The 20,686-nt window shown below is 44.1% G+C and overlaps 1 protein-coding gene across 2 annotated transcripts in view; it reads left to right on the plus strand.

The window, feature by feature from the left end:
* maml3 (mastermind-like transcriptional coactivator 3) overlaps positions 1-17,301 on the plus strand; it is a 116,396-nt gene extending 99,095 nt beyond the window's left edge. For both annotated transcript variants that reach the window (XM_076294063.1, XM_076294064.1), the window contains exons 3-5: positions 9,888-10,175; positions 11,951-12,035; positions 13,426-17,301. In XM_076294063.1, the coding sequence (XP_076150178.1) occupies positions 9,888-10,175; positions 11,951-12,035; positions 13,426-14,414 (1,362 nt within the window). In that variant the 3' untranslated portion in view covers positions 14,415-17,301. The remainder of the gene's footprint in view (positions 1-9,887; positions 10,176-11,950; positions 12,036-13,425) is intronic.
* Positions 17,302-20,686: the final 3,385 nt, after the last annotated feature.

Here is a 20,686-nt window from a genome sequence, read left to right on the forward strand (position 1 = left end):
GTGTTCCAGGCTTTCAGTGTTAAATCATTGAGGAGATTGCCCATGAATTAGCACACAAGGACAACACAAGGTGCTTATATGGTATTTCTTCCCAATCAGTGTTTAACAGTAATTATAATTTCTAGAAAATAAATCACAAATACAAACCTGAAAAATATTGCTTGTGTAAGTATTCAACTCTAAACACTAATATATCTATATACACAAATATTTTGTAGTGAATTTGTTGGCATCAAAATTGTCAGAATTGAAACAGATCTTCAAAGTGGGTGGAATGTTACTTCTGGATCTAATAAGTCCTCAGTGATTTAAATGTTTATGATATTTAGCAATATTTTTATGATATTTAGCAATATTTATTTCCAAATCAGGGCTTTGACTGGGTAATTCTATAACTTGACTGTTTGTGATTCAACTCTCGTGAAGGTCCATCTACTTTCCCCTCACAACTCTAAAAAGTTCCCTAGTCTGCAGATGAGAAGCATTCCCACAGCATGCTGTTAACGCCACCATGTTTGATGATAGGGATGATGTTTGTGGAAGCACAGATGGTGTTAATATGACTCCACACTTACCACTTTGAGGAGTGGTCCACTAGCCCTATTTTGGCCTCACATCTATGAAATACTCCTCCCACATCCTCAGCAATCGGGAACTTTATTGATTTTAGACTTCGGAAATACGCTACTGCATGTAATAATAAAAAAACGTATTAACTTCTGTAATCGCAAAAGTAGTGATGACTTTAAGGGAAGTTGCTTGCTGATATACCTGAATATTGTATCCTGAATCTAAGCTGAAGAAACTCTCCTTTCCTGTCTCCTCTTAGCTTTGTTTGTGTCTCGCTTAATGTTCCTCCTTTCTCCCAAAAGCACACCGCTCTTCAGAGCTTTCAGATAACAATTGTGATCATCATCAAGAAGACACAGCTGTACCAGAAACAAAGGCAGACAAGAGAAGAAGAGAATAGGAGGGGCACGTCTCTCTCCCTCTCCCTCTTTCTCCCACTCTCCATCTCTCTCTCTTCATTTCTCTCTCTCTCCCTCTTTCCCTTCACTCCCTGTTTTCCTCCATTTCCCTCAAGTGTTCTGTGGCAAGTGAAGCGTGTGCATATGCTCAGGTGTTGGTCTGAGACAGATAGATTCCTTCATTGTCATTGGCACAGAGTGCAACATAGCCATCCCTAGTTGAGTAACACAACGATAGAAAATAGTTCAATGTGTGAAAAAGAGCTCAAATATTTAAAGTGCTAAAACATAACATACATACATACATATGCAATAACCTGTAAAGAATTAAGAAATAAAACAATGAAATATGATTATTAGCAGCGGAGATATTGTGCATTGCATTGCAGTGACCCAAAGTAATAGAAGGTCAGGTAGGAATATGCACATACGAAGCTGCAGTAGGAATTTAAACATCTGTGCAGTGTTTGATAAATGTAGCTCAAAGAACTGATAGTCACACAGGTCCCAGTTGGACAGCGGCAGTGTTCAGCTTGTGTATGTCCTTGGAGTAGAGGCCGATCTTAAGACAGTGTTCAGCTTGTGTGGTAAAGGCCGATCTTAAGACAGTGTTCAGCTTGTGTATGTCCTTGGAGTAGAGGCCGATCTTAAGACAATGTTTAGCTTGTGTAGTAGAGGCCGATCTTAAGACAGTGTTCAGCTTGTGTATGTCCCTGGAGTAGAGGCCGATCTTAAGACTGTTTGTCCGTGATATGATGAGGCCTGACCCATCTACCAGAGGGCAGCTGCTCCAGCAGATGATGTCCAGGGTGAGATTGGGTCTTTCAAGATGTCTGCTGCCCTACTGAGACAGTGAGAAAGCTGAGTAAGTTGTCCAAAGAGGGCAGCGAGCAGCCAGTAGTCTTCTGGGCGGTATGGGTGGGTGGGAGTCATCTTAGCTGGCAGGCTACAGCAGGTACGTTACTGAAGCGTTCTGTTCGCTGAGCGTCTGCTGCAACAATTAGCTTCCACTATAATCAATGGAATTGGCTACACCAGACATCATAGCGGCGCGTACATTGGAAAATAAATAGACCAGTTTTCTCAAACAATTTTTTCGTTTGTTTTTACGAACGGAGCTCATGATACCTGGAATTAGGTGTGTGTGTGTTTGTGTGTTTGTGTGCTGTTTGTGTGTTTCATCTCCCTGCTCTAATATTTAATAACGTCACGAGGCAGCACTCTGTCTTCTTTGATTGCTCCGACTGTGTTTTTGAGGCGGGCAGGGCTGGCCAGCTATGTGAGCGCAGTAGTCGGTGAGGGACTCATGCCCAGCGGCGTCCCTACCTGTGCCTGGGCCAGGCTCTTTGTCCTCTCCGCTGCAGCAGAGGAGGGCAGAGAGTGGACAGACAGGGTCATTTACAGCACACATCCACACTCCTTCATGGCAGAGAGAAGCGAACCTCTGGATCGGAGCATGAAGGGGCCGTTGGACTGTCTGTAGCTCAACATAACCAGCTAGTTTCAGACCATTTGGATGTAGTGGTGGGGAGGGTGCTGTGCTCCACTCTAAAAGGGGGAGATGGAGATATCTTTCCTTTTATATCGGCTCTAAAATTAAACCTGAAAGTAGACCAGTCCCTCACCAAATTCACTTTAATTCAAGGATTTCCTGCAATTGCAGATTGCAATTTTCTCTTGCTGTAGTATTTTGAGATAATCATAGTTATTGACTTTATATAAAATTTTAAAGAATTTCTGCAGTACCATCAAGCCCTCGCAAGATCCTGGAGGGACTGGTATTAGTGCCGTGACCATGGGATCTCTAGGTTGGGTTTATTATACTCTGTTATACAAAATGTGATACTATAGCTGTCTCCATTCATGGATATTGTTTTGAAGGATGTATTTCTTTAAAGGAATTATCCGGAGTAAAATGCACTTTAGATCAATTTACGGATTTTTGGGAGTACATACGTTGAGTTGACATCAAAATCATGTCATTCGGATGTGTTTTGAGAAAGTTCGATTTTACCGTTTTTAGTCAAAACTCGTTAGCGTGGAAGTGAGAAGGGCATATTATTTCGCCGCTACGCTATTTTTATACCTCTTCTACAGTTCCAAACAACATTACACTTACGTGGTAGTGAGTAGAGGGTCCCTAAAGCCAAACCGAAGTATCCCGAGGTCTTTATGTGGTCGGATAGAGAGTCCGTAGGAGTCGATTGCCAAGTGTGTGAGTAACAGGCTCTGGAAATTCACAATTTCGTCGCCGTTTAAAAAAAACAAAAAAAAAACATAGTCCAGTCCATACAACTTCATTTCAATTTCAAAAGAAATACTGGACTATGTTTTTAAAAAAAAAAACGGCGACGAAATTGTGAATTTCCAGAGCTTGTTACTCACACACTTGGCAATCGACCCCTACAGACTTTGCCCTAAAGATGGCAGCAAAGATGGCAACATTTCCGAAAAGGTACTGGCTTGATGAAATTCATTCTGGACTCTCTATCCGACCACATAAAGACCTCGGGATACTTCGGTTGGGCTTTAGGGACCTTCTACTCACTACCACGTAAGTGTAATGTTGTTTGGAACTGTAGAAGAGGTATAAAAATAGTGTTTTGTAGCAGCGAAATAATATGCCCTTCTCACTTCCACGCTAACGCGTTTTGACTAAAAACGGTAAAATCGAACTTTCTCAAAACACATCCGAATGACATGATTTTGATGTCAACTCAACGTATGTACTCCCAATCATCCGTAAATTGATCTAAAGTGCATTTTACTCCGGATAATTCCTTTAAGTGGGTTCACTCCTCTGAGCATTGTTCTCTCATTGGTAATTGACATGCGTAGTGATACTTTTGGTTGCTTCTGAAGTAAATTGAGTGGTGTTAATGTGATGGGAGTAGTTAACCTTGCCTCCGAGTAGGACTGTTTAATTCACTAATACGTAGTTGCAAAGACACAACAAATATGTGTCTCATTGTGTATCACTGTCCACCTGTCTCCTTTGAGTAAAAACAGGAAATAGTTTGAAACAATTTGAAATAATTTGAGTGACGGTGGTTTGAATGTTCCTGTCTGTATGGTCCCATTGTGCGTGGGCTTTGTTTGCGCGAGTGTAGGCGAGTGTTTGCATGTGTCTACGCTTGTATACAGATTTCACCCTAATGCATGTACCTCCAACACGAATGCACATTTTGTTAAATGGCATCTCCATTTTCTATGGCTAAGAGTTCCATTAGCTGGGAAGATACTGCACAGGCTCATAGCATGCTCTCACACTGCTGAGATAGCAGCACATAATTACTCTCTCTCTCTCTCTCTCTCTCTCTTTCTCTCCTTTCCTCTCTTCCCCTGTCCTCTCTCTCCCTCTGTCACATTCTCTCAACTACGTTTTCCATTCATTTGGATGCTTTTACAGCAGTCTCCCCAGTATTTCATCATGTTGTTTAAGAGTTTCTACCTGAAGCCCTTTGTGTTGACCAGTGTGTGTGTGTGTGTGTGTGTGTGTTAGTGTGTGTGTGTGAGTTTGTGGTGCTTGACAAGAGATTGTTTGGAGGGAGAACCATTCCTCCTCTTTGTGAACCGTGGCTGAACCTGTGTGTGTGTGTGTGTGTGTGTGTGTGTGTGTGTGTGTGTGTGTGTGTGTGTGCACGCGCAGGCGGGCGTGCTTGTGCGTCTAATTGAGCTGTGGACAGAAATATGGCTCAATGGCAGCCTGTAATGGCCTGAGAGAGGGAGAGAAAAAGAGAGGGGGAGGAGGAAGAGGAGGAGGAGAGAGATAAATAGGGAAAAAAGCAGATGAATAGAGAGAAGCAATAGGAGCCGCAGAGATACAAAGACGGGGGCTTGGGGGGGGTAGGAAGAAGAAGTGGAGGCGATAGCAGAGGCAGAGAGACTGAGAACTGGACAAAAAGACAGACAATAACTATGGACACCAGTATGTCGAAGAGAGAGGGGGGAGAGAGAGAGAGAGAGAGGGAGCAGAGAGAAGGAGGAGAAAAGACGCAGGTGGAGATGAGAGGAGAGCTGCCACTCCCATCCTGTAACGGACACAAAGGAGAGTCGAAATAGAAATGATCTCCTGAGTGAATTATTGAAAAAGAAAGAGAGGGTGTGGAAGAGATGAGGGAGGCGAAGATTATGAGAGGCATAAAGGACGCGATTTAGAGGGAGAGAGAGGGAGAGCGAGAGGGATGAAGATGGAGAACGAGGAACAGGAGAGAGTTGGGGTAATCAGAGAGGGAGGAGACTAATCAAGCATATGACATGTTGGAAATCTAATAGCTGCATTAAATACTCAACTCTCTCCCTCTCTCCCCCTGTACTACGCAACACATGCAGATACACGCAGATGCACACTGGCACGAATGCATAAATAACCGTGTGTGTGTGTGTGTGTGTGTGTGTGTGTGTGTGTGTGTGTGTGTGTGTGTGTATGTGTGATTGATGCACTGCTGCGTAATCTGATCAGGGTGGCAGAGCTCGGGAGCTCTGACAGACAGCCCGGGGCCCAGACAGGTGGATACAAACACACACACATATGAACACACTTCCTCACTCGTTATCTAACTCTTTTCTGTAGAGCTGTCAGAAAGGCAGACTCTCTTTCTGCGGCTTCGAGCATGCTCTCGTTCTCTGCTCATAAACTTAGCAGGTAGTTTACTGTAGACCTAAGTGTGTCTCTCCTGTGCCACTTCACAACACACTAAACTCATCTGCTGGGGAACTCATGTACTGTGTGTGCGTGCATGCATGCGTAGACCTGTGTGTGCGTGCGTGCATGCTCGTGTGTGTGTGTGTGTGTGTGTGTGTGTGTGTGTGTGTGCCAAAGACCACTACAGTAAGCATATAGTTACTCTGAGGGAATGCGGTGTGTTGTACCCTGTGTGTTTGTACCTTTGACACTCAACTGCAGTAGCCTCTCACCTGGAAATCTCTCCCTTGTAATGGCCCTGAAGTGAGCTCAAGAGAAGGCGCAGCGCTAACAGTATGCTAGCAGTCATGTGGAGTGCTCCAGGAGTGTGGTGGTGGGTGGGCCAATGGGCCGGTGTGAGTCACGCCATTTCACTGTAGCCCACAGAACTCGGCCTATCAGTGACACATGCTTCTGCGTGGAAAGATATCACCTGACCTCATCCCTGTTCCCATAACAATCCTTCCAGTATGTTATTTATTTATTCATTTAATCTTCATTGGAGTTCTTCAGGTTTGGCGTGCTCATCATGCATTAGTTACCTGCAATATTTGTGTGTTTAAAGCCCTAACCATGCGGCGTAGGCAACTGCATAGTGTGATTGTGTGTGTGTGTGTGTGTGTGTGAATGCACAAGTGTGTCAGAAGTGTGTCGGCACGTGGTGCCTTATTAGGGGAGATGTTCAGAGCAAGCCTCCTAGATTAGCATAGCGATCAGAGCCAGGGCTAAGATACTGCTAATCAATGCAATTGTGTGTGTGTGTGTGTGGGAGAGAGAGAAACAGTGAGCTAGAGATAGATAAAGGGAGTGTGTGAGAGAGGGGGTAATGCTAATCAATGTTGCAGTATCCATGTGTGAGTTGAGAGAGAGTGCGGTTTGCGGGTGTGAAACCGTTGATCAATGAAAGCGATCAGCCCAGCTAGCACAGCACGGCCTGAATTACTGCATATGCAGCGACGCCTCTGATGTTCTTTGTTTCTTTCCCTCACTCACTTCTTTCTACTCCCCTCCTCTCTCTCTCTCTCTCCCTCTCTCTCTTCCTCTGCTTATCACTATTATATCATTATCTTTCCTCATTTCGGTCTTTGTCTCCACATATGCGTTCTCTAGTGTGCCGTCCTTCTCCTTGTTCTTGTATTGTTTTCTTTTATTCCTAGTAGTGACGCTTGAGCCAGTCGAGTCAGCCTCAAGAAAAAAGTGCAGACTCGCATCATTCTTTCACAGCCTTGTGCCTACAGGTCTGTTTAAATGGCCTCTTAATAGGGTGGCTTAGTGTACAGTATGGCTCTGATGAAGGTGCATTGTGGTTGAAGTGTTCTGACCTTGTGTACACCTTGGTGTCTGTATATCTCATGTATTCTATAATAGGTAGGCACTAAGCACAAGTTATTCTCTCTACTCTCTCTCTCTCTCTCTTTGTGAAAGACTTTGGTGTGTAGTGGCATTCTCTGTGCTGCACAAATGTACAGTAATGAAATGGTGCAATACAATACCCATGGTCAGTAATGAACTGGGCGCATAATCACAAGTATTTATATTCATTAGAGTAATGGCATAATTACAGCTAATTGCAAGTATCCACTGGTAAAAACATTAAAGGGTTTTGTAAAAGAAAGTTGCTGTCTCTTTAGTATACCAGGATTCCTGCAGGAACAGGAACACAGTTTTATGATTCTTTCTGTCTGGGATGTCGTATCATTATTAGGATGCAGCACCACTCACACTCTTTACCATCTACTGGGGTTATGAAGTTTTCCCTGTATGGTGAACTCAAAAAAGGGGGGTTGTTTGTTTGTGGTGTCCAATGAGTTTGACAAATGGAACGGTGGTGCAAGTGAAGACACTGGGATGTGTTCAGCGCTGGGAGGGATGGCATGGGAGACGGTGTGGAGACCATGGAGGGATGGCATGGGAGACGATGTGGAGACCATGGAGGGATGGCATGGGAGACCATGGAGGGATGGCATGGGAGACGATGTGGAGACCATGGAGGGATGGCATGGGAGACCATGTGGAGACCATGGAAGGATGGCATGGGAGACGATGTGGAGACCATGGAGGGATGGCATGGGAGACCATGTGGAGACATGGAGGGATGGCATGGGAGACCATGTGGAGACCATGGAGGGATGGCATGGGAGACGATGTGGAGACCATGGAGGGATGGCATGGGAGACGATGTGGAGGGATGGGAGTGGAGGATGGATGACAGGCGAGTCAAGTGAGGAGGAATGTGGAGCCGAGTGAAGAGGAGAGGAGGAAGAGGGTGGGAGGAAAGAAAAGGGGGCTTCTTTGGTTCCCCAGGGGCAGGCTGGGTAATCTCGGGCAGCGGCTTGGCACAGTCCATCAGACTTCCTCAGAGCGCCATCTGCTCCGCACCAAAGGCCCAGTTGTTTGGCTACCTGCTCCACCCCCCTCTCCCTTTTTTCATCCTTTCTAGAATGTCTTTCCTTCATCGTGTATAAGCCCTTCTTTGCTTTTTGCTTTCCTTCCTCGTCTTCCTCTACCTTCTGTTCCCTTGCTGTCAGGAAGCCTCTTTGACTTACTCTTTCCACCTACTGCTCTCCGACTGCCTTTATTTCTCTTCCATCATCTCCCCCACTTTTCCCTTATTCTGTTCATTGCTTCACCTCTCACTCTCTCTCTCTCTCCCCGGGTTCTGTCTTCTCTTTCAATCTCCCTCTCCATCTCTGTCCCTTTTCTCCCCTGTGCATCTATTTTTCTCCGCCATCTCTTTCCTCTCTCTCTCTCTCTCTCTCTTCCTCCCTCTCTCTCTTCCTCCCTCTTCCTCCCTCTCTCCCTGGTCACACTCCAGTGCGGAGTTTCTGGACTCAGACACATTATCCAGCAGGAGGAGGGAGTCGTATATTACCAGTCATGATTAAGCCATCTGCTGGGAACAGGCCAGAGAGGAGCGGAGAAGGGGGGGGGGGGGGAGGGATGGGGTGGTGGTGGGGGGTTACTGAGGTAAAGAAGGAAAAGAAAGATTTCAAGATGTATAAAGAGTGTATGTGAGAGAGAGAAAGAGAGAGAGCAATATGGAGGGTGGGGGAAGTCAGATGAAAGGGAGAGAGATATATTGCAATAGAGGGAGGGAGGAGGGTGAAACTGCAGAAAGCGAGAGAGAGAGAGAGAGAGAGAGCAAACAGAGGGACAGAGGGCTAGAAAAGAGAGAGGGAGAGAGAGAGTTAGAGATGGAGAGAGGAGAAAAGAGAGCGAAGGTGAGGGGAAAAGGAGAGAGAAAGGGTGAGATTAGATGAGGGAACAACACAGAGCAATGCTGCCCCCTATGGGCAGAAGGCTTCCACCATCTCTCTCCTCGCCTCCTGCCGTCCTCTCTGGCCTCGCTTCGTCAGCCTGGCGTGGCTTGCCAGCGGCACCCAGAGAGATCTGCTGCTTATCGACCTGTCGGGTCTGGTCTGTCTGTGCTGTCTGATGCAGAGGCAAACGTGTGTTCAGCCAGTTCAAGTTATTTTATTGATATCACCATTGCTCTGTTGAGACACCATCCCTGGTGCGAGTGCAGTCTGGATTGTTAACGGCCTAAATCACCAAACAACATCATCTGCCAACTGGAGAGGACAGGAACGTATTCACAAAGATGAACTAGACAGCATGCAGTCATCCTATTTGGCAATTATTTACATGCAGAATTTGCACTTTGATAAATTTGTCATTGGAGCTTTTTGTTTGATTCAGCACGCTCCTGGCTCTCTAAATGGGAAGATAATGTGCAGCGTCATTCTGAGCCATAGAGATAAACCAACTGCATCTTTAATTGATGCAAGAGATATCACTCAATCGGTGATCTATAGAATTATATAAAAAGAGTTATGGTTCTTTCAAATGTGTCAGGGGCATGGTTGTGAAATGAATCAGTCACTAGTATCAGCTGCACCAATGTGAATCTTGTCACATTTTGGACGCATTTGAGGTAATTTAAGACGCTTTATCAGTAAGATGATGACCTCATCATGCTCTCATTGACAGCTGCAGTCATGGTCATCTTCATGACCACTACTTGAGTACCACAAGATAACTCTGGGAAAAAAATGTTTAGGTTCCACCACAAAATGTAGATTTTTAGAATCTTATTTGTATTATTTGTTTTGTCTATGTAATTTGGCAACATTTTTGGCCATGATCTAGCCAAAAATGATTTTGGCTGATTACGAAAACTACTCATGACCACTGCTGACCATGCTGGACATCTCTTGTCCTCTGTGCCCTTGCAGGACCCAGGCATGGTGGCCATGTCGCGGCAGCCAGGCGGAGTCCAGCCCCCTCATGGAGGAGTAGCCCCAGGAGGGCCCAGCGCGGTGGGGCCAGGACCGGGGCCAGGCGGTTACCTGGGCAACCCTCAGCAGCAACAGCAGCAGCAGCAGCAGCAGCAGCAGGCGGCCATGATGAAGCAGATGATGGCGATGGAGCAGGAGAAGAGGGTGCAGCTACACCTGATGGAGCAGCAGAAACAGCAGCTGCTCCGCGAGAGGCAGCAGCAGCAGCACATCATGGCAGAGCAGGTAGACGCTCATGCACGCACGCACGCACGCACGCACGCACACACACACAGGTTGAACTTTGGCACTCACACACATAGCAGACAGATAGACACACAGGAAGGCACTCAGATACTCAGAGTAGCAGAAGTAAGCAGTTTTATCAGCGGCAGCACATCACAGCAGACCACAAAGACACACACACACATAAAGACACTCAAGCATGCATGATTAAACTGTGTGGCACGGCAGTTGGTCAGTCACACAAACAGATGTTTGGATCTATACTCAGGGTCTGCATTTGGTAGTACAGGTCAGCAGTTGCCATGGAATACAGAACAGAGTTGTTACACCAGAAAAAACACAAGGAGACCTAATAGCACCAGTCATGAATACTATTTGAGCCACCTATATATTTACCAGCACATACTATAAGCACACTATATACTGCATGTGGAGCATGCCTAGCAAGGATGGTCTGATCCCCACCATTGTGACTGTTTCACAGCTAAGCACAGAATCGTATTTGTGATGTAACACAAGCCCACTTAGCACCTCAGCTAAACCTAGATGTTGCTAATGGTGACACTTGTCAATGAAGTGTAAGCATAACAGACCCAGCAGACTAGGTGCAAGACACTCTAATACTAGCAAACACACCTGCAACAGGACTCTACCAACACACACACACACACATACACACTTATATCCATTCTACACTCTCTCTCTCTCACTCCCTTCCCCCTTTTCTCTCTCTCTCATTCTCTATTACTCACTCCCTCTCTCACTCACACTCTCCCATTCTCTCTTTCTCTCACTCTCCCATTCTCTCTCTTTCTCTCACTCTCCCATTCTCTCTCTTTCTCTCACTCTCCCATCTCTGTCCCTCACTGCCGTGCTCTGCCTCTCCTCGCTCCCTGGAAGTCTGTCTGTAGGCTTCAACTACTGCCATGTTGGCATATGCTTGGTCTCGTACTCATAATTACCTTCTGCAGTTGCTTTCCACAAATGCTTTGTACTTCAGGAACTCTAGTGTGTGTGTGTGTGTGTGTGTGTGTGTGTGTGTGTGTGTGTGTGTGTTAAAGAGGGAGAGAGAGAGAGAGCACCACCTGCTGCGATAATTTTGTTGTTTCCCTTTCATTTTTCACTTCTGGGAATAAGGTGCAAAAGAGAGTTTGAACTTGAATTAGGAAAGGCACCCCCCCCTCTCTCTCTCACTCACTCACTCACTCACACACGCTCTCTCTCTCTCTCTCTCTCTCTCTCTCTCTCTCTCTCTCTCTTACACACACACACACACACAAACTCATGCGTGCATACACACCCACACAGACAACTTAAATGGGTGAATATTTGAGTGGTCTTGAGTAGAAAAACAATAACATGCATAATAATTGTGTATTATCCAAGCAAATGTATTTGCATAATTGCATCTTTACATTCATTACAATTTTACTACAGACTTCTAAATCCATCCCCGTTTCTTTGAATTGATAATGGAACAGGTAGCTGCTAGGCTACAGACAGTGTAGTGTATTTCTTTTTTCAATGTGCACTCTCTATAGGCCTATATTATTATTATATTATATTATATTATATTATATTATATTATATTATATTATATTATTGTATTTAAATCCTTCTTATGTGTCTTGCACCATTTCACCAAGTCAAATTCCTTGTATTTTCTTTTTTGTGTGGAAAAGAAAAGAACTTGGCAATAAAATGATTCCAATTCTGATTCTGATCATTTATATTACTCTCTCTCTCTCTTTCTCTCTCTCTCTCGCTCTGTTCAGTTACAGCAGCAGCAGCACCTCCCACGACAAATGGGGCAGCCACAGAGAAACCCATACCCTGTCCAGCAGGTTAACCAGTTCCAAGGTAAGCAGCCGTTAGACCAGATTTCCACCAGCTGAGTGGACTTTGTTTGAGCTGGTGTGTGTGTGTGTGTGTGTGTGTGGGTGGGTGGATCAGTGTCGATGCCGGGGGTTGATGGCCGTGGTAAACAAGCTGCAGTAATGGAGCATTACTTCCTCTTTCATTTGCAGCGAATTAAGTTCCTTATCATCTATCTTTCTCCTTTCATAGCAAATCATCGCCCTGGTGACACCCCAAATTATGGGTTAGCCACCAGGGGCACCCGCCAGCTCTCAAACTAATGACACCCACCCTGCGAGTGTGCTCACACACACACACACGCACGCACACACTCACTACCAAGAAGAAGGGGAGTGTTGTGTCTGTTTATTGATTCTTTTGTCAGGTTGCCATGGAGACTATATTAGATTTAATTCCCTGGGGCAACTTGCTTTTTTAGACTGAGCCATTGATGCTTAAATCACTCCGGATCTCTTGCAGAAGAGGACACACACACACACAGACACCCATGATGCAACGAAATGTCATTCAACTGCCATCATTAGCTTATCTGCCACCTCAACCACCCCCTACATGTACATCCACATAGACACACAACTCTAAAACACACAACTCTAAAACACACACAAAAAACATCTGCCTTCACTTTGGCAGTTTTTTTCCTGGATTTCTTCCCTGTCACATATATATGTATTTAATGGGGGGGGGGGGGGGGGGTATCTGCCTGTTGCCATGGCAACTTTCTCAAGATTGGCATGTGTGATGTGTTTGACTTGATTGAGACAAACACAGCTTCTCCTCCCATATGGATTTGGCACAGCCAAGAACTCATGCATCTGGTCTGAACATTCTTGGTACCGGTAATATCTTATAATAAGATGTGTTAATAAACCATTTACAAAGGTATAAACAAATGGCTAATTTATATTTACAAACCTTAATTTGTCAAGAGCGTTTGATGGCTGTAAGAGCACAATCATTGGTGTAGCAGGAGCACCTCCTCAGAGACATACACCCCACTGCTGTGTTAATCTCAAAGGGCAGCAGTGGAGACTCTCTCTGCCAAGCTAGAGTAACTCGAAAGCACACTCTCTCTCTCTCTCTCTCTCTCTCTCTTGTCCTCTCTGATGATTCCCTCCAGTGGAGGGCATTAACATAGACCTGTGCAGGAGGAAGTTTGCGCTGGATAAAACACACTCACATGCACATACATGCACACGCGCTCAGTGCTCTAATGCATGTCAAGCAATAGCAGCACCCTTTGAACAATTATGATGAAATGACTAATGGTCACACTCTCTGTGCGTGTGTGTGTGTGTGTGTGTGTATGCGTGTGTGTGTATGTGTGTGTGTGTGTGTGTGTGTGTGTGTGTGTGTGTGTGTGTGTATGCAGGGTCATCTCAAGACATGGCGGTGAGGAACCTGCAGAGCATGCGCAATGCGAGACTCCTCCAGCAGCAGCAGATGCAGCAGATGCAGGGTGGCGCCATGCAGGGCGGGATGCCCTCGCAGCCTGACATGGGCATGCCCTACGGGGGCCAGCCGGGCACCGGAGCCAGCCAAGCGGGCCTGTACGCAGCGGGCATGGGCCAGATGCAGCAGCAGCAGCAGCAGCATCCTAACCAAAGCAGCATGGCCATGGGCCACGCGGGTCCCGCGCCTGGGCACCGGCCGCCAGGAGGGGGACCCGCTGGCATGATGCCGGGCGCCGGAGGAGCGGGGGGAGGAGGCTACAGCCAGGGCATGCTCCTCAACTCTGCCCTGAAAGGAGGTGGCCAGCCAATGAGCAAGGCCCAAGCCCAGAGACTGCAAAGCATGATGGGAGCTGGAGGTGCAGGCTGGCAGCAGCAGCAGCAGCAGCAGAGCATGCAGCCAATGGGCGGCAGGACTACAAACGAAATGGTGGGCTTCGGGGGTATGCCAGCCGGGTATGGAATGCCACCGGGTCAGGGCCCGCCACGCATGCCCAAGCAGCACTACGGCCAGGGGGGTATGGTGGACCCACGCGCCATGAACCCCGCGGGCATAGGCCCTGGTGGTGCCCAAATGATGCCTCCGCACATGGCAGCCCAGGGCAGGACCAACCAGCCCCGTGGCATGATGATGCCCGGCATGAACCAGGGCGTGCCCGCCAGCATGGCATCGGCGTTTGGACAGGCTGGGGGACAGCCAGGGGGGATGGGAGGACCGGGCGCTGGAGGGGGTGGGGGGTATCCAGGTGGGGCCCAGCCGCAAGGCTACCAGCGGACATCCAGTCAGGACCTAGCGTACGGCTATGCCAGTCAGTCAGCAGGGGGCAGTGGAGGTCAGTTTGGCCTATCGGACGGAACGGACTTGGACTCAACAGACGGTTGGATGGAGGAGTTTTTCCCCAGCCAATAGCAAACGTAGAAGAGCAGAGTGTTTTTTTTTTAATGGGTTGGGCTGAGGGGAACAGAGAGGAGTGAAGAGATTTTTAATCAAAAGATAAATTTTAAAGGACAAGTGTGATTTTGTTCACCTTTCATGAAAGTGAAAGAGAATTGCCATGTCACGTACTGAGTGTAAATGTGTATGTGTACTGTCTAAATACTCCACGGGTGAGGTGGAAGTTCTTATTTGAGGAAGTAGTCTGTTTTCCATGCTGTTTAATGGGATTTGTTTTACAACTTTGTGTTTCAGTGGTCTGTCAAATCCCAAACTTCAGAATAGTTTCCTAAGGGTATGTAGTAGGGAAAGTAGAAAATAACTATTTTTGTTACTACTATCATTATTAACTGCCTCCCTCTTCTATCTTATATGTTACATGAGTCTGTGTGTGTGTGTGTGTGTGTGTGTGTGTGTGTGTGTGTGTGTGTGTGTGTGTGTGTGTGTGTTCGCGGGCCATCTGTTTTCATAACATGTGGTTTATCTTTTCCTTTGCAATAGCCTCACTCTATCTATTTAAAAACTTGCATATGTTAACACCCCTCATTTTCTGGCTTCCCCAGAATGCCCATTTGGTCCTCTATATTTCACCAGAGTGAGTGTGTACATGCCTCTGCAAGCTTGTGTGTGTGTGTGTGTGTGTGTGTGTATATGTGTGTGTGTGTGTGTGTGTGTGTGTGTGTGTGTGTGTGTGTGTGTGTACTGTATGTGTGTGTGTGTATGTTTATGTGAACAGAGCAACCAAAACAAACTGCATTTCTCTTTGTTTAGTTTTGAGCGCATGCGTGATGAGTGCTCTTGCTGTCGCTAGGCAACTGCTCCGCCAACAAGAGGATTGGGGAGAGAGAGAGAATATGTGTGTGTGTCTGTGTGTGTTAGAGGTGCATTCTGTATTGAGAGACCTGGCAGCTAGAGACCCTACAGTCTCCAAGAAATAAAATAAAATAAAATAATAATAAAAATAGCTTAATGACAAAATGAGAGGTAAAGCATGCCAAAAATCATCCATGTATAGATGTCAGAAAGGCAGCTATGACAAAGACGGGCCAGCCATCTAATGTTAACTATGGTATTAATAATGGGATGTGTGTGGAACAGGATGGAACAACAGCAATGGAAAAGAAACAAAATGACAAATTGTACCTGTGCTGAATGTACGTCAGCACAAATGGCCTTGTCTAACACAATGACCTGTCTTAAAGACTGGTCATAAGCATTTGGGAAGACACTGGGCTTGAGGTTGAGCCTTCAGTTTGGATAATTTGTGTCTGTGCTTGTATGTGTGTGAGTGTGTGCATCATCACTGATGGAAATACTTGCAGGTCATTGATCTCACCACTGCTCGGAATATTGCTGTTTGTTTCTCGTTCCGATTCTCACACTCTTCTAATTTGTTTGTCTTTAAATGCATGTTTACATGTATAACTATTGGCCAACTTTTGAACAGACTGTGAAATGACAAGGGGCTGTGCAGAGCTTCAGTTGCAATTGGTCTCATTAACCTGTTTGGCCCATCAATGTGATTTCTGTTCCTAGTGTCTCAGTGAGGAGGAAAGAGGCTAGTAAAGAGTAGCTGTCTAGAGTTCTTCCAGATGGGCCTGGAGTGAACACTTCCCTGGTCACCTCAGGAAATCTCTCGAAAATGACGAGGATTTAGGCCCCTGCTTCCCAAGACACCATCAGAGTGCCCCACAATCAGACATTGTTGCCTCCTTCTTCGCCTCTTTAGATTACTTTACTCATTCCCATTTGCTTTAGGTCACTGGTGACCAGAAGACATTTTGAGAGTAAGATTTAAAAATACATTTTTATGACATCAGGCAGAGATCATATCCCGTGTGATAGCTTCCCCCTCATAGACACCCATGTTTGTTGTCATTATATCATTCATGGAGTATGTTATACTTTGAGTTCAGTCGAAAGCTGTCAAGGAAACAGATGGAGATGTATGCTTCATAATATACTTTGTAACTACAGAACTAGTTAGCACCCCCACCCTCCCACAAAAATACACAAGAATGCCTTTGATCACCTCTTCATCTTCAACAACCCATGCAAAGTAATCTCTCCTTTTGGCCATTGTTCTAATGATCTTAATATGTACAGGTGTTCTCAGTCTTGGTTTCTCAATTGCCTCACATCCTATCTGAATCTTAATTGAGTACTGTTCATGTTCTCAGCAGAAAATGGCTGTCTGGTTTTGGTGTTTAGTTGTGTTTGAATGTTTTTTGTTTTAATGAAAGGGATAGGCACTCCCGTGTCTCATATACAGTGTTTGAAATGGCCAGCTGACAGTGTTGTCCTTTACCAGCGGCAGATGGGAGACCTTTTTTTTCTCTAAGCTTCCTCCAAATATCATGAATCCTGGGACCAAGTCAAATGTAGAACTTTTCTCTGCTTTTTTGTACTTGCAATTTTTTTTTGTCATCATTGTCACTGTTTTTTCCCCTGTTCACTTTCTGTACTGGTGCTGACATGTATGTGATCAAAAAAGATATATAAAAGAAAATTGATATTTGTAAATATGTTTTTACAAGTTTAAATACAACAGATAAAACTGTCTCTACTCTCTGTAAAGAAATTACTTGTTTGTTTAAAAATAGAGAAGTATTTTAATTTCATTTTTCCACTCATCTTGGCTATGCCATTGCACTTCAGACAATGTCTTACTACTAATTTGTATTGTAAACCCCCTCTAATGTTTATTTTGAGCATTTTTCTAGTTTGAAGGTTTTGCTCTGTACCTGAAGCAGTGCTTTTTTTTTTATCCTGTACAGATTATAAAATGTTGATGCAAGGCAGATGAGCAGAAAAAAACTTTTTGATTTCAGAAAAACAATTACAATAAAGAGAGAATGTTCTCACCGATCTTATTAAATGACTCCGAGAATGCTTTGTGTGGGTGGAGAGAAATAACTACCAGGTGCCATCATGTATCTTTCAAACCGTGAAAAGTTCACATCTGTGGAAGATTACTCAATCTTAAGTATTTTATTTAGTCTTTTATGAATAACACTATATATAAGTAAGTATATATACTCTTTTGATTCCGTGAGGGAAATTTGGTCTCTGCATTTATCCCAATCCGTGAATTAGTGAAACACACTCAGCACACAGTGAAGTGAAGCACACACTAATCCTGGCGTAGTGAGCTGCCAACAACAGTGGCGCTCGGGGAGCAGTGAGGGGTTAGGTGCCTTGCTCAAGGGCACTTCAGCCATGCCTACTGGTCGGGATTCAAACCGGCAACCCTCCGGTTACAAGTCCGAAGTGCTAACCAGTAGGCCACGGCTGCCTCCATGTGTGCGTATGTGCGTATGGTGGGTGCAATGGCCATCGCCAACAAGCCATTTTTTTATTATTATTTAATAATTTAATCCACAGTTTGGACATGCGGACAGAATATGGGAGGATTTGGAGGCATGTACATCATGGAGCAGTGGGGCCAAGGAGAAAAGCAGAGGGCCTTCCCACTTCCTTAAAAGCAGGGCTGCTCATCTTTAAGGCTGATAAATTGGAGGGGGAAAGCGGTGACACACAAAACTGTAGAAGTGGATTTAGGGAGATTGTTTTATATGTTATCATCTTTTTTCTCTCAAAACATTTAGACACGTTTAGACGGATCAGCCTTCCCCCTAAAATGCCTTTAATTACCGTGCCAACACTTTCAGATTCCCTCTCACTTTCACAGATCCAGACACTGTAGTATGGTGGCCCCAATCATTATGCATGATTAAGGTTATTGGTACAGGACTTTAACTCAGCTATAGCACTTAGGATGATGTGCTTTGTGGCTGACAGTCTTTTCAATGATTTCCATTTATGTAAATGTTGAGAAAATTAAGCTATTTTCCTTTACTATAGTCTTTCTCATGTTTCATCTTGCCTTTTACCCATTTCATCCAGTTACCAATTCTTCAAACAAAAATGGCTACAAAAAAGTCAGCAGTTCAGAAAAACAAAACAAATGGGTATTCAGAATGGGACACTAACTTATATATTTATTATATATATATATAATATATGTTGGTACATGGGTCATTCCACGAAAACGTGCCATTTTATGTCCCTCAAACAAAAGTGTCTTGCAAAGCTGAATGAACAATATTTTTTTCATAATTATTTTATATTTTAGGAAATATAATAAAGGTAAAAATAAATTATTTACTTTTTAAGAATATATATATTTTTTTAAAGGATTTTAAGCACTTTTCGTATTAGGAATATTGCAAAAGCTGTAAAAATGGCTTGTCCCTCGGTATGACTTGTCTAGTATCACTGGCTATTTAGGATTAAAAAAGTCAAATTATCATAAAAATAAATACATGTACAAAAAGCCTCAAGTGTTTGTTCATGGATCATTAAACAATTTTATTTGGAATGTTTTTAAAATTATGAAAAAATCAACATTTTACATTTGTCCCCATGTTGTCGTCAACCCTGTTACTTTTGGATAAAAACCCCTTTGGAGAAAATGAACTGTGCCAAAAGTTACATCATTTTCAGGAAGTGATATCCCCTGCCTTCCAGGAAGTTAATGGTGAAAAGACCAGAAAAGTGTTGTTCTCTTTTAATGACTTTTATTACGGTTTTGCTCTGTCTGACAGAAGGGGACAAGCTAGTTTTGTCAACCCTGTTACCACAAAATCATGCATTAAAAAATAATTTGATTGAAAATTTAAATGTAAATATTTAACAGCATTTTAACCTCTCTTGAATGCACACCATGTAGTGTCCTGGTGTCCACCACATGGCTAGTAATGGCTGCCGATAACAATATTTCATCAACCCTGTTACTGTCAACCCAACTCCATAACACCGGCAAAGTGTCTATATGCATCCACTCTCTCTAGTGTTAAATTAACATTTTAGAAAGTGTTAGATAATTAACACCCAATTTTAGTTGATTTAACACTCTATATTGTTATAAATCAACACTACACCGACACTTTATGGTGTTGTATTCACACTACACTGGTGTTGGTGTTAAAATAAAATGTTAAAAAAGAACACTGCTTTCTTCAACACCAACACCAGTGTAGTGTGAATACAACAAAACTCAGTGTTAAAAATTACTAATAGTTAACACTACTAGGTGTAAATACCAATCTTGTAACCGGAGGGTTGCCGGTTTGAACCCCGACCAGTAGGCACGGCTGAAGTGTCCTTGAGCAAGGCACCTAACCCCTCACTGCTCCCCGAGACTGCGCCGGGATTAGTGTGTGCTTCACTTCACTGTGTGTTCACTGTGTGCTGAGTGTGTTTCACTAATTCACGGATTGGGATAAATGCAGAGACTAAATTTCCCTCACGGGATCAAAAGAGCATATATACTATACTATACTACCTGAAATAAAAGACAAATGGCAGAAATTGTAGAAAAAACTACCTTTGTATTAAATCCATTTTTGACAATTCAATGCACATTTCAGACTAAACTGCAGTAGGGCACAATATACATTCTTTCATCATTTTCAGGTGAAAACTGCCTGTCATAAGGTCTATAATACATCAGATCAGCCACACAAATTACACTGAACACATCATCTACCTCCTCAATGCTGAATGCATTCAGGTGATCATCGAAATGCATGGTAATAACTTTAGTTGCCAAAAGAAACACTTCATCATCTTTGATAATGATATTGATAATCTTATTAAAAGTAGGCATTTCATTTTTAACACTTGTACAGACAAACATTCCAATCTGGTACTCTGTTCCATGGACTTTAACCCAAGAAGTAGTGGAGACACTAGACACATTCAAAGTTTGACAAGACCTCAAGACCACACTGCCCTCCAGATTGCTAGTTGAGACATGTTTAACAGGACCAAACTGTAATCTTTTGAAATAAAAATTCTCCCAATGAAAAGCCAACTGATGCTGATGTTTCTTGACTAATGTTTTGGTTAAGTTTTTAAAACTCTTCACCGACCTTTTGAAGAAGTTGTGCTTGCCTTCGAATCGCATGCACCACATGTGTATTAGTGGACCTATTTTCCTAATACATCTGGGGTAGTGTATCATCAGATGATGCTTTGGGATGAGCCTCTTATCTGTAAACACTAACTTGAAAAGTTTGTGATGGTCAGAAATTAGGTGCTTCAAATAATAAATCTGTTATAACTGGTGAGAATACAATGTTGACAATCTGAATCAAAAGCATAATCACATTCCAATAACTGTTGTTCTGGTCAACTAGGTCTCCGAAAATCAAGGGAGTATTTCGCAGGAGGCACCAAGACTG

This window comes from Alosa pseudoharengus, unplaced genomic scaffold, assembly GCF_046254945.1.
Source record: "Alosa pseudoharengus isolate Yale_2024_CS ecotype anadromous, Long Island Sound unplaced genomic scaffold, YU_APseudo_1.1 YU_APseudo_1.1_scf_2, whole genome shotgun sequence".
NCBI lineage: Eukaryota > Metazoa > Chordata > Actinopteri > Clupeiformes > Clupeidae > Alosa > Alosa pseudoharengus.